The following is a 13,004-nucleotide window of genomic DNA, read 5'->3' on the forward strand; positions in this document are numbered from 1 at the left end:
GATGTTTTACTGTATTGATATACCAGTACTTTACTGTATTTCAGAGCTACTGACAATCTTTCAGAATTATTGGGAGAATGGGTCAGATGCTAGGAGACTGGTGGGGAGTAAATGCTGGTCCCATTTTTTAAAAAAATGGGTGGTGGTGGCTGATCATGTGAAAAGAATCCAGAAGCTAATGCAGTCTATGCTTGTGAACACACTATCCCTTTAATGTACATTCAAAACGCATCATTTCCCTCCAAGAATCCTGGGCATTGTTGTTTAACCATCAGTTACAATTCCCAGCAACCTGTAACAAACTATGAAGGTAAAGGGCCCCCTGACCATCAGGTCCAGTCGTGTCCAACTCTGGGGTTGTGGCGCTCATCTCGCTCTATAGGCCGAGGGAGCCGGCATTTGTCCGCGGACAGCTTCCGGGTCATGTGGCCAGCATGACAAAGCTGCTTCTGGTGAACCAGAGCAGCGCACGGAAACGCCGCTTACCTTCCCGCCGGAGCGGTACCTATTTATCTACTTGCACTTTGACATGCTTTCGAACTGCTACGTTGGCAAGAGCTGGGACCGAGCAACGGAAGCTCACCCCATTGCAGGGATTCGAACCACCGACCTTCTGATCAGCAAGCCGTAGACTCTGTGGTTTAACCCACAGTGCCACCTGGGTCCCTTATAACAAACTATAGTTTCTATAATTATTTGGGGAAATAATGTCCTTCAAATGTGCTCTAAAGGTGCAGTGTATACATATGAGTTCCATTCTTCTTCTTCTTTAGCGATCACTCATAGCCGAGTAAGATTGTCTTCAATGAACACGGTCTTACCAGTGAGTCCATAAGTGACTGTGGAGGCCAATTCTGGATCCACACATCCTTCCACAGTGGAAACTGTGAGAAAACCATGAGGATCATCTACTGAGTAGTTCAGGATCATGGGCGTAGCCAGGATTTATTTTTTAGTGGGCAGGCTTGGGTTGGGTGGGCAGAACTGAGTTATCAATTAGCCAGTTAAGTATTTTTATTTATTTATTTATTTATTTGATTTAGGGGGGGCAGCTGCCCCCCCCACTCCTGGCTACGCCCATGTTCGGGATGCCCCGATTTAAGGAGGACATGGACCGACTGGAGCCATGTTAACAGGTGAGTGACTGGGACGGTGTGAGGTGCGTTATGTCTGGAAAAGTAAGTATTTCCAGGATAATGTTTATCTTGGAAAAACGAGGCATTCCAGGGCTGCTGTCAGGACAAAGGGCTGGAGCAGACTTTCTCTGTGGCTCCAAATGGCAAAACCCTCTGCAAAGAATTGTAGAGTTGGGATCCCGAGGGTTATCTACTCCAACCCCGTGCATGTGCAGGAATCTCTCAGCTAGATCATCCATCACAGATGGCCATCTAAAAAACCTCTTACTGTACAGTACTTCAAAACCTCCAAGGAAGGGGAGAGAGCACACCGTCGAGCAAGGATCGCTCTGAAAGAAGCAGGATCTGTCCGTCCTTAAGTCCGAGGCTAAATCCCAACCCTACTACGCGGCGCGCTTCCTTGGGGGCAAGTCTCCCATGGAGCGAAACGAGGGTCTGCACTTGAGCATTGCGCTGACACGCAGAATGGCAGCAACCTGGGTAACCCTCGGGTTTTCCGAGCACGTCTGCAGGAACCCCATGACATATCCTCGTGAATTCACAGCAACGCGCCTCTTTTTCTCTCACCGCCCTCGGTTTCTGGGTAGCCAAGAAGCGACAGGGGCTGGTTTCTTTTGCCGTTGACAGCTCTTCGCGGGCGTCGCCTCAGCCCTTTCTGCAACCTCTGGAGGCAGCTAAGCGCGAGCTGGCCCGTACTGCCCATGCGCAGCTGTCGCCGCCGCCGCGCAGGCGCGCAGCTGTCGCCGCTTCCTCCTCCTCCTCCCCAGGGTTGGTGGCGAGCCAAGATGGCGGCGCCCTGCGCGTTCGAGCCGTGGCTGGAGGGGCGCCTGGCGGCTCTGGGTCTCGACGGGGACGTGTACGGCGGGTACATACGGGGCGTGCTGCGCGAGGCCGAGTGCGACGCCGAGCGGCTGGAAGGGCTGGCGGGGGCGCTGGCGGCGGGGGAGCAGGTGAGCGTGACACCCCCCGCACCGCATTGCAGCACAAGGGGGGGAAACCGAGGGGGAAAGGGGGCCAAGACCCGGACAGTCTCGGGTGCCACCTCTCTGTTTTAGAGCTTATTTCCCCCCCCCTTGCCTGCCTGGAAGCCAGGTTCTCCCGTGAGTCACTTCTGATCTGAGGAGCTGATCTGGATAGCGAGGAGTGGGTTGGATTTCTCCCCACAGGCCCTGCCCTGCCATGAGGGCAGCTACCTCGGGCGGCCAGTTGTGAGGGGTGTTGGAAAGGTGCCTAGAAAAGTGCGCCAGTCTAGCACCCCCACCCCCGAGCTAGCTTTCTGTCTTCGCATGGCTGGCACGCCAGGGAAGCAACTGTTTTGGGTGACATGCACCTCCCACCCCACCAGGGTGTTGGTCCCGATCTGTGGCAGTGGGGAAGTGTTGGTGGCATGTCTTGCCCTAGATGCCAAGAGATCTCTCCATATAAAATTGTTGTTGTTTAGTCATGTCCGACTCTTCGTGACCCCGTGGACCAGAGCATGCCAGGCACTCCTGTCTTCCACTGCCTCCCTCAGTTTGGTCAAACTCATGTTTGTAGCTTCAAGAACACTGTCCAGCCATCTCGTCCTCTGTTGTCCCCTTCTCCATATAAAATAGCCACTCTGGGTGGCTCCCAACCAGTGGCGTCGCAATGGGGGGTGGGAGGGGGACAGTGCACTCCCGGTGCCGTGTCTCCAGGGGTGACAAGATGGCGCCCCGTCGCGGCAGTGTGAGCAGCCATCACGCAGCCACATGTGGAGGATCTTCCATTCGCTGCTGCAGCCGTGAGCAGAGGATCCCGGCACTGTCTGTACGGCGATGGAGCGCCGACAGCAGCAAACCGCTACGTAGTGCGCATGTGCAGCGTTGCTACGTAGCGACGCAACAAATGCACACTACATACCGTGTTTCTCATATTTTAAGACACGTCTTATATTAATTTTAACTCAAGAAAATAAGCCTATGGCTTATTTTCGGGGGTGTCTTATTTTTTGCCGAGCCCCGACTGAGCGCGCGCTTTGCCGAGCTCCAACGGAGCGGGAACCAGCGAAGGCAGCAGCCCGCCGCCGGCTTGGAGCTCGGCAAAGCGCGCGCTGCTGCCTTTGCCGGCTCGAGCTCCAAGCCGGCGGCGGGCTGTGCTTTTGCTGGTTCCCGCTCAGTCCTGCTCAGTCGGGGCTCGGCAAAGGCAGCAGCACACGCTTTGCTGAGCCCCGACTTAGCGGGAACCAGCAAAAGCACAGCCCGCCGCCGGCTTGGAGCTCGAGCCGGCAAAGGCAGCAGCGTGCGCTTTGCCGAGCTCCAAGCCGGCGGCGGGCTGCTGCCTTCGCTGGTTCCCGCTCCGTTGGAGCTCGGCAAAGCGCGCGGGAGCCGACTTCCGGTTTCCTCGCGCTCGCATCGGACGCGCTCTGCGGGAGCTCCGAGAAAAGCTCCGTGCACAAAGCTGCTGCCTAAGGGGTCTAGGGGCAACGCAAGGCTAAGCGCCCCCCTAAAAGCCCTGGGGTGAACCAGGGCGAAACAATAGCCTGCAGCGCGGCTGGAGGAGAAGCCCCTGAAGCCTAGATCTCCAACGCAAAGCGGGAGGAGAGAGAGGAGGAGAAAGAGAGACTGACGTGAGTGAGTGATAGCGACGCCAAGAGGTAAAAGAACAGACTCACAAGGAAGGCAAACCCCAGCCCAGCGGGCTGCTGCCTTTGCTAGTTCATGCCGGGTCCAGCATGTCTTATTTTTGGGGGATGCCTTATATTTTTTAGGCTTCAGAAAATCGTGCCATGGCTTATTTTATAGGCACGTCTTAAAATATGAGAAACACGGTAGCAACAGCCCACCCCCGGGTGCACATCACGTTTGCCGCTCCGGGTGCCCAAGCAGCTTCCTCTGCCACTGCTCCCAACAGAATATTAAGAACATGATAAACCATTAAACATTAAAAACTTCCCTAAACAGGGGTGCCTTCAGGTGTCTTCTAAAAGTCAAGATAGTTTATTTCCTTGACATCTGATGGGAGGGCGTTTCACAGGGTGGGTGCCACTACAGAGAAGGCCCTCTGCCTGGTTCCCTGTAGCTTCACTTCTCACAGTGACGGAACTGCCAGAAGGCCCTCGGAGCTGGACCTCAGTGTCTGGGTAGAACGATGGGGATGGAGATGCTCCTTCAGGCATACTGGGCCGAGGCCATTTAGGGCTTTAAAGGTCAGCACCAACACTTAATTGTGCTTGGAAACATACAGGACAGGTGTAAAACACAGTCAGCAGTCTAGCTGCCACATTCTGGATTAATTGTAGTTTCCGGGTCACCTTCAAAGGTAGCCCCATGCAATGAGTCTTGTGTGGCGTACTGGCTAAAAAGGCTCATAGAATCATTGTACAGTTTGAAGGGGCAGAAATTTCAACACACTGTTCCTGGTCCTGATCTAGCTTCTTGTCATGAACTTGGTTGGTATCCTTTTTAAGCCTCCCCCAACCAGCTCCCCCTCCACCCATATCTGCAGTGTGGGGACAATGCCGATCTACCTCGCGGGGTTGTCGTAAGGGGTCCAATGAGATAATAGCCCTCCCCAGGTGTTCTATTTATTCATGGGACCGTGGTGGTGAGTCCTGTCCTCTCTCTTGTTGTGTTTCCTCGGCCCCCTGTGGGTTGAAGGGTGAGATTCTGAAACATGGAGGACCTGTACTCATTGAGGCCCCTTGCGTAATTGGGAGGTTCCCCACTTCAGGGTTCTAAATCGCACCAAGATCTAGCCACCTACTCAGGACAAGTGCAACAGATAGGCACGGCTAGTGAAAAAAAGGGAGAAGTCCCTGCTCTCCCTCACACGATACATCTCATAGGACCAGGTTGGTAGACTGAATGCCAGCCATTTTCTTTTCTCAGATAATTCTCTCCATGAGTTGTAACTCTCATCATGCTTCAGAGAGAGAGAGATCAAAGATCTCATCTTTTGTATTGCCACACTAGTCATCAGTGGGTGCACCTGAAGAGTGTTTCGCTTTGTGAATTAGTCTCTTCACCAAATGATCAAGTTCCTTAATAGCATTGGCTCCAACTGGCATGGTCGGGGGGTGGGCATCCCATTTATAGAGTACCTGCACTCAGACATTGCATACCATACAAATATGAGCATGTTACAGACATGTGATGTACAAAGTAAAAAAAAAGAGCAAAGTAGCTTTTATTAATTAATTTATTAAATTTGTATACTACCCTATACCCACAGATCTCAGGGCGGTTCACAACATAAAATTGCAATATAAAAAAAATGCAAAATACACAATAAAAACAAAAACAACTAAGCTAAACTTTTGGTACACCTTGGTTAAATTCTGTTAGGGTTATGATGGTTTTTTTAAAAAAAATGGCCAGGGGGCAGGTCCAGGTTTGGCATTCCAAGCCCTTACTGTGTCTTGGTGATGGACAAGCCTTTCTCTTCCACTGACAAGCATCTTTTCTTTTAATCAGGATGAAGATGTACTACAAGAAGTTTGCAGAGAAATAGTTGAAAGGTGGTCAAAGGCCCAAAGTGACGGAAGTAATGAAAAGAAAGAAGGTATTTCACATTCCCTTTGGCAATACTGGAGTGGTTGCTGGATGCTTTCTGCATGGCTTTCAACTTACTGGACCAAAACTTTGAAAGTCTTTTCTCCCATTTCTGCCCTTACCCTATTCGTTATTTCCTATTTCCCTCCCCCTTGATCTGTCAGGCATCTGTTCCCTGGAACAATAACGGAAGCTTTTTAGAAAAATTGTTTTCACTCTGCAGGTGAGGATCTCTTGCACACACTGTCTTGTCAGGAGGCCTTGTTCTGCACAACGTAGGAATTGGGCCTTTAGTGTTGTGGCATCTGCCCTTTGGAATTCCCTCCCCTTGAATATTAGACAAGCTCTGTTGGCTTTTCGGCCCCTACTGAAGCCCTTCCTCTATCCCACATGCCTTTTTTTGTTATATGCAATGGAAGTAGTTTTTATTGGAATACTCATAAGTATATTGCAAGACAAAAGCCTTTACTCTGATGCATTTAAACATTCTTCCATCAGCAGTTCTGGAGGGGAGATTCCCCCCCCCCCAAAAAAATCCACCTTTTCCTCCCAGAGTTCTCAGTATTATTGTATAAATGCCCAACAAGCCTTTTAAATTGAGATCTTTCTCAGCCTGCACCTTTATTGAAATTGTTTATAATAAAAAATTTTAAGTGCTTTATTGTTTGTCTGCCTGGGCTCCTTTGCATGGAAGGACAGGATAAATAAATAAGTAAAAATAAATAAATCTGAAGAGCAATTACAGATTAAAGGAAAAATTACCCCCTATTCTATATTGCATGCATTTCCTATAGAATTTTTTTTTTGTTTTGGCGGCACCCATATACCACTCCATAACACAGTTTTCTGGGCAGCTTGCAGTAAAAACAGTATACTGTATATATAAAATAAAATATTAAAGCATAAATTCAAAGCTATAGCAGTGCAACAAAACCAAGAGCACATGAGACCTATAAGATTATAAACAATAGATTTAATAAGGATTTTTCAGCTGTCTGTGAATAAATGGCATAAAGGTTTATTAGTTATCAAGAGGTTAATAGGGTTATCCGTTTGATAAAAGTTTGATATTTTTCCATAGGTCTGGCTATAACAGAACATTGGCTTTTGCCTTCGAAAATACAAAAGATGTATGGTACAGAAAGCAAATGTTGGTACTGCAAAGCAGCAACAGGAGACTTGAGCCACTTGTGGTGGGAATACATTTAACATTACTGGAGAATTATTACACAGCTAATAGGAGCAATGCTAGGAACTTATGCAGTATATAGTCCTGTGATATGTTTGCTTAATTATGTAAAATAATGTGCTGTCTGATCAATAGGCTCCTCTTTTAATCTACAAGCTAAGGAAATACAAAGATGGTATTGATTTCACGTGTGTAAAATGACAAATTTAAACACTAATCTTTGTTATATATTATGAATGCTTGTATGTACAACACTTGCGTATAAATACATATGGATGTAATGATGTTTACATAGTTTTAAAAATCAAAATGTTTAAGAGTAGTAGAAATGTGCCCAGTGTTCTTAAAATGACTTGGGTCTGACCTTCATCTTTCATGATTTCTGTGTTCAGCTCAAAGCAGCATTTTGTGCTGCCCTCCATGTGTCATCAGAGCTTGAATATCTTCTGGAAGTGATGCAAGATTTAAAAAATGCATTTCGGGCAAGCAATTTGGGATGAGTTGGGCAAGAAGTTATTTTAGGGGCCTGCTTAAAATACCGAATTGTTTTGATGTTGATTCCAAATGTTACTCGCCTTGTGCTCAAAATAGCACATGAAAACTGGCCACAAGCTGTTCCTCTCCAGTATCTTGGCTGTGCTGTAACTACAGAACATAAGCCCCCAAGGGTGAGATTCAAATAGGACTCGGCTCGCCTATGTATGTTTCCAAGCACAATTCAAAGTGTTGGTGCTGACCTTCAAAGCCCTAAATGGCCCCAGCCCAGTATACCTGAAGGAACGTCTTCATCCCCATTGTTCAGCCCGGACACTGAGGTCCCGCTCTGAGGGCCTTCTGGCGGTTCCCTCACCGTGAGAAGCCAAGTTACAGGGAACCAGGCAGAGGGCCTTCTCAGTAGTGGCGACCGCCCTGTGGAACACCCTCTCACCAGATGTCAAGGAAATAAACTACTACCGTATCTGACTTTTAGAAGACATCTGAAGGCAGCTCTGTTTAGGGAAGTTTTTAATGTTTGATGTTTTATCATCTTTTTAATATTCTATTTGGAGCTGCCCAGAGTGGCTGGGGAAACCCAGCCAGATGGGTGGGGTATTATTATTATTATTATTATTATTATTATTATTATTATTATTATTATTGAAGGGTGATCATGGACTTCTCTTTCTTTACCCTTGCTTTGTCCCCTTTCCTTCCCAGATGAGATCCAAGCTATCGCAAACATAATTGAAAAGCAGGCACAAATCGTGGTGAAGCCCAAAGAGGTCGCCAAGGAAGAGACACTACAGAAGGCTGCCCTCCTGGCACAGTATGCTGAGGTGACAGATGATGAGGAATATCCTTTGTGCTGCAAGTTCCCAAATCATGTTGAATCTACTCTGTAGACTGGCTGATCCAGTAATTCAGGGGCTGGAGTCCGTGGGTTCCTTCCCCCCTCTATTACTATAATTATTATTTATTTTGTATACTTCCCTATGCCCGCAGGTCTCAGGGAGGTCACAACATAAAATCACAATGTAAAAACACAGAATATATATATATTATAAAAACAACCCAATTAACCACCTGCTCCCCAAGACATTTTAAAAGAGCATTGGATGTTGGTCAGCCAAAGGTCTGTTTGAAGATTAATGTTTTTGCCTGGCGCCTAAAGGTGTATAATGAAGGTGCCAGCCAAACCTGCCTAGGGAGAGCATTCCACAGACGGAGCCACTGCAGAAAAGGCCCATTCTTCTGTTGCCATCCTCCGGACCTCGTGGAGGAGGTGCACGAAGAAGGGCTTCAAAAGATGATCTCAGGGTCCAAGTTCCTATGGAGAGAGTATAGCCTGCTCTGTCCCATGAATTTAGTTTACAGTATACAGTAAATTACAGTATACAGTGGAACCTTGGTTCTCGAACAGCTTAGTTGAAGAACAAATCGGCTCCCAAACGCTGAAAACCTGGAAGTAAGTGTTCCGGTTTTCAAACGTTTTTCGGAAGCCAAACATCCCATGCGGCTGTCGGCAATTGTTTCCGGGTTGCCTGTGCCAATCGGAAGCCGCACCTTGGTTTTTGAACATTTTGGGAGTCGGGATTAAGTTCGAGAACCAAGGTTCCACTGTACATGCATATTTATAGTAAAATTCTCTGCCTTGGACTATAAGAACATTCACTGTGGGCCAGTATGTGTATTATGGGTTAATGAGGGGTAATAAAAGATCTGAAACTGTCCCTTAAATCAAAACAGATTTCAACAATGGCAATCCATCAGATAGAAAATAGGTTTTTATTTCATTGCAGTATAGACCATACATTGGCAGCCTGTGATTGTCACATATCCAACTGGTGCGGACTGGTCAGGCAAACTAACAGAAAAAATTGCTGTGATTAGTGCAAGTACAGATGGCTTTCAAAATGGTCTAGATACAATCATGAACGGCCAGTTTATTGTTACCTATGAGATGTGATGGCTAGGAATCTGATTGTCAGCTTCTGGGAAGAAGCAGAGGTTGAATATCTCCATCTTGCCATACTCATGATAGGATGACTTATCTACAAGCAAATGTCTTCAGAATATTCTGGCAATGGGGAATCAAATTTCAGTGTCTTGTATGGCTTCACAGTCCTTTTTGGGGGGTTGTGGTCATGCTGTGTTGTCACCAGAACATCCCTCCCACCACAGCATTCCTTATCACCCAAATCCTAATTAGTGACCAAATGCCCTTAACTCGGCGCACTGAAGCAGATGGCGAAGATGATCCTGGGGCAGCAGCAGTGACCGTCAGTTCCGAAAAATGTATCCTTTCAAATAGGGTATTCTGAGGCCACAATATTACTAGTAATGTGAGATGGGGAATGTTGACTTGGTTGAGAACAAAAGTGGGGTAGTAATTGGCAGGGAATACTGTGAGGGGGTAGCAATTGTATATAGTACGGAACCTCTGGAAGGAAATATTGAGAAGGTAAGGATGAAACAATCCTACTGGGTGGTGATTGGGTTGCAAGCTGTAAATAGTGAGTTATTGAGTCACTTTTTATCTGGTGTTCTAGGGGAAAAAATCTGCCAATAGATGCTGGTCCAGCTTGGTTTCATTTGTTTCTTGTAAGCTAAACTGGCTGGGTTACTGTAGCTCATACAACAGATATTACAGGTAATTTATAAAGCACTTCCTAATTTGCAGCTGCTATGTGGTTTTCATTGTATTACCTCTCAATACAAGTGAGGTTCGTTGAGATAAAGTAATTGGAAATCAAGGGTACAGATCAGGGAATTGAATGCAGGGATCCCAGGCTCTAAATCATGGATTGACAAACTAAGGCCTGGGTGCCGGATTTGGCCCAATTGCCTTCTGGATCCGGCCCGCGGACGGTCTGAGAAGGTGTGAAGATTCTGATCATTTGGGCTGTGCCATTCCCCTCACACACACCGCGGGGGCACCTCCTGGCTTCTTCCCGCCCTGCCTAGAAGCGGAAGGGGGCTGGGCTTTGTTGAGCCGCGGTTGGCTGAGCGCCATTTTAAACAGCCCCTCTGGAGCCCCTTTTGCACCCCTCATTATCCCCCGCCGCCACCGCCAGCCCCTGCCACTCGCAAGGCACAGGTAAGCAGCCACCGGGGCTCATTTGGTGCTGTGGAGAAGGGAGGGGAGAGTCGTGGGGGGGGATTTCCCCCCAAAATATAGTCCAGCCCCCCACAGGGTCTGAGGGACAGTGGACAGGCCCCCTGCGGAAAAAGTTTGCTCTAAATCTTTCCATGAACCGGTTCTGGTCAGTTGTCTTGATGTGCCAGTCGCAGGAAGAATGATGCTGTTGCAATCAACTCAGAATTCACTCTGTGTGTCGAGTTCCTTGTTCTCCTCAACTCCCTCCTTGTCAGCTCTGTTCAGAAACACAAACCTGGAAGCCGTTATGAATGCCCGGAAGCTGGAAAGAGAGCACCTGCGGGATGAGTCGCATCGGAAGAAGGAGCAAGACAAACTCCAGCGGGAGAAGGACAAGTTGGCTAAGCAAGAACGTAAGGAGAAAGAGAAGAAGAGAACACAGAAAGGCGAGAGGAAGCGGTAGCGTGGAACTACAGCTGGACTCTTCTCTTTTCTTTTCTTCCCTCCCCTCTATCTTATATGGCACAGCATGCACACAGACCCAGAGTGCTCAGAGGAAGGAATCCTTTCAAACACTTTGGTGTGTGTTGGCTTTCAAAGCTGCAAATCTGTCCTAGGCAAGGACTTTGGGGAGGGGTGAAGGGAGTCCTCTGAAGCACTGAAAGAAAACTGCACACACATTTTGTTGTCCAATTTGTTGGGCTCAGTGGTCGTGGCCAACATCTGTAACCAAAGAACTGTGTGGTGGCTGCCTTCCCCCTCCCCTCGTCCCTTTCTATTTTTATTAACTACATATGGGGAAACTGTATGGTTGAGGGACATATTTGGAAACCTCTTTATATATTCACTCTAGCCAAAGGTTGCTTTTGGTTGGTGGAACTGTGAATGAAACCCAGTTTCCAACGTATGTAAGCCAGGGAGAGGCAACACCCTTTATGAAGTTGAATTAAGAGCCTAGTGCAGCACCCGTAATATTCTGCAGCCAAGTATCACCTAATTTTTGTTTTTCTTCTCATTTGGGGCTGGGCTAGTAAATCTCTGTAAACTTCAACAAGGTTGTATTATTGCCATCTAAGTAAAGTTCTGTGAATTTTATTAGCGCGTGACATGTTTGAATCCTTAGCTCTTTGTCATGTACGGCATTTGTAGTAAAACCTCTTGACAAGCTGAGCTGGAATGGAGGGACAGAGGGACCAAAGCTGTTTGTAACAGGTTGCTCACAGCCCAGAGTCTGTAAGAAAGGATAGTTTGCCAGGGTTAAAATTCCCAGTGAAAGGGAGAACTGTGTGGATCCATCACGGGTGTTTTGTTGCGCCAGACGCGATTTAGTCATGCTGGCCACACGACCTGGAAAGCTGTCCATGGACAAACGCCGGCTCTCTTGGCCTGAAAGCGAGATGAGCGCTGTACCCCATAGTCGCCTTTGACTTGGCTTAACCGTCCAGGGGTCCTTTACCTTTACCTTACTCTCAGAAGATAGTGAAGCTAAATGCCAGAGTGTCCAGATTAGGGCTGGGCAATATTTGGTTTTCAACACTGCGAAATATCACAATGTCTGAAATAAGGATGGAGCTACGTAGAGGCATTGGCTGGCTTCATTGTTTCTCCCACATGGTGATTTTTGCATAGCATGCACACACACCATGATTCACAATATATTGCCAGGTCAAAAACAAACGGTTATCATGATACAGACTTCAAAATGGTTTTGAACAATATATCAAAATATTGCTCAGTCCTAGTCCAGATGCCAGTACCTGAGTCTGGGTGAAGGGTATATGACTATGTTTAAACTGGAGGTTCTTAGTGGTGCTGCTTCCCTTTCTATCGTAAAGAGGAAGAATCTGCCTCATTCAGACTTAAGTTCTTATCAGGCCAGTCTTTTTTTCTTCGGGAACTCTGTGGAAGAATTCTGAAGCTGCTGAAAAAAAAGGGACCTGGGATTTTCAGTGAAGGAAAAGGAGGAACATCTGCCATCAGACTTGAGAAAACAGGTTCCTGAGCTAAACCCTGGCACAATGTAGCCCTGGGTGGGAACAAAAAAGAGAGAGCTTGGCTGTTGGGAGGGGCAACCTACTTTGTTGAGAGACAAGTGGGACCAGGGAAATGGAACAAATCGCCTAGTAGTAAAAGAACTTCCTAATCTTCCACAGAAAAAGCCCACTCTCTTGTCGCTGCTCTCTAGACCTCCCATGGAGGAGGCACACAAAGAAGGGCCTCACATGATGATCACAGTGTCTGGGTCAGTTCATACAAGGAGAGGCTGTCCTTGAGGCATGGGGCACCAAGGACATTATGTCTTGTTCATGAGGCACCTATTGAGCCCTCTGAAAACATGACCATCATGGGCCTCCCTCTCCATCTATGGTGTGTGTTTGCGCTATCAAGGATGATTTCATTTCTAGAAAGCTGTTTATTGCCAAGGGAAGGAAACTGCTTTCAGTAGATGGATTAAGTTTGGTGAACAAGGAGTTGGAAGGAAAAATGGAAGACTCATCTCAAGTGGATTCTAGGGTGTTCCACATTATTGTATCAAATTAGCATCCCTTTTTAACTAAAGGTGGGTCATATATACAGTAGAAAAGGCACTT

The 13,004-nt window shown here is 47.4% G+C and overlaps 1 protein-coding gene across 1 annotated transcript; it reads left to right on the forward strand.

Annotated features, from left to right (window-relative positions):
* The first annotated feature begins 1,904 nt into the window (after positions 1-1,904).
* CCDC43 (coiled-coil domain containing 43) lies at positions 1,905-11,508 on the forward strand. The gene is made up of 5 exons (XM_035135835.2): positions 1,905-2,086; positions 5,570-5,657; positions 8,034-8,169; positions 9,553-9,611; positions 10,689-11,508. The coding sequence occupies exons 1-5, from the start codon at positions 1,922-1,924 to the stop codon at positions 10,874-10,876; spliced, it is 636 nt and encodes a 211-aa protein (XP_034991726.1). The 5' UTR covers positions 1,905-1,921; the 3' UTR covers positions 10,877-11,508.
* Positions 11,509-13,004: the final 1,496 nt, after the last annotated feature.

This window comes from Zootoca vivipara, chromosome 13 (genome assembly GCF_963506605.1).
Source record: "Zootoca vivipara chromosome 13, rZooViv1.1, whole genome shotgun sequence".
NCBI lineage: Eukaryota > Metazoa > Chordata > Lepidosauria > Squamata > Lacertidae > Zootoca > Zootoca vivipara.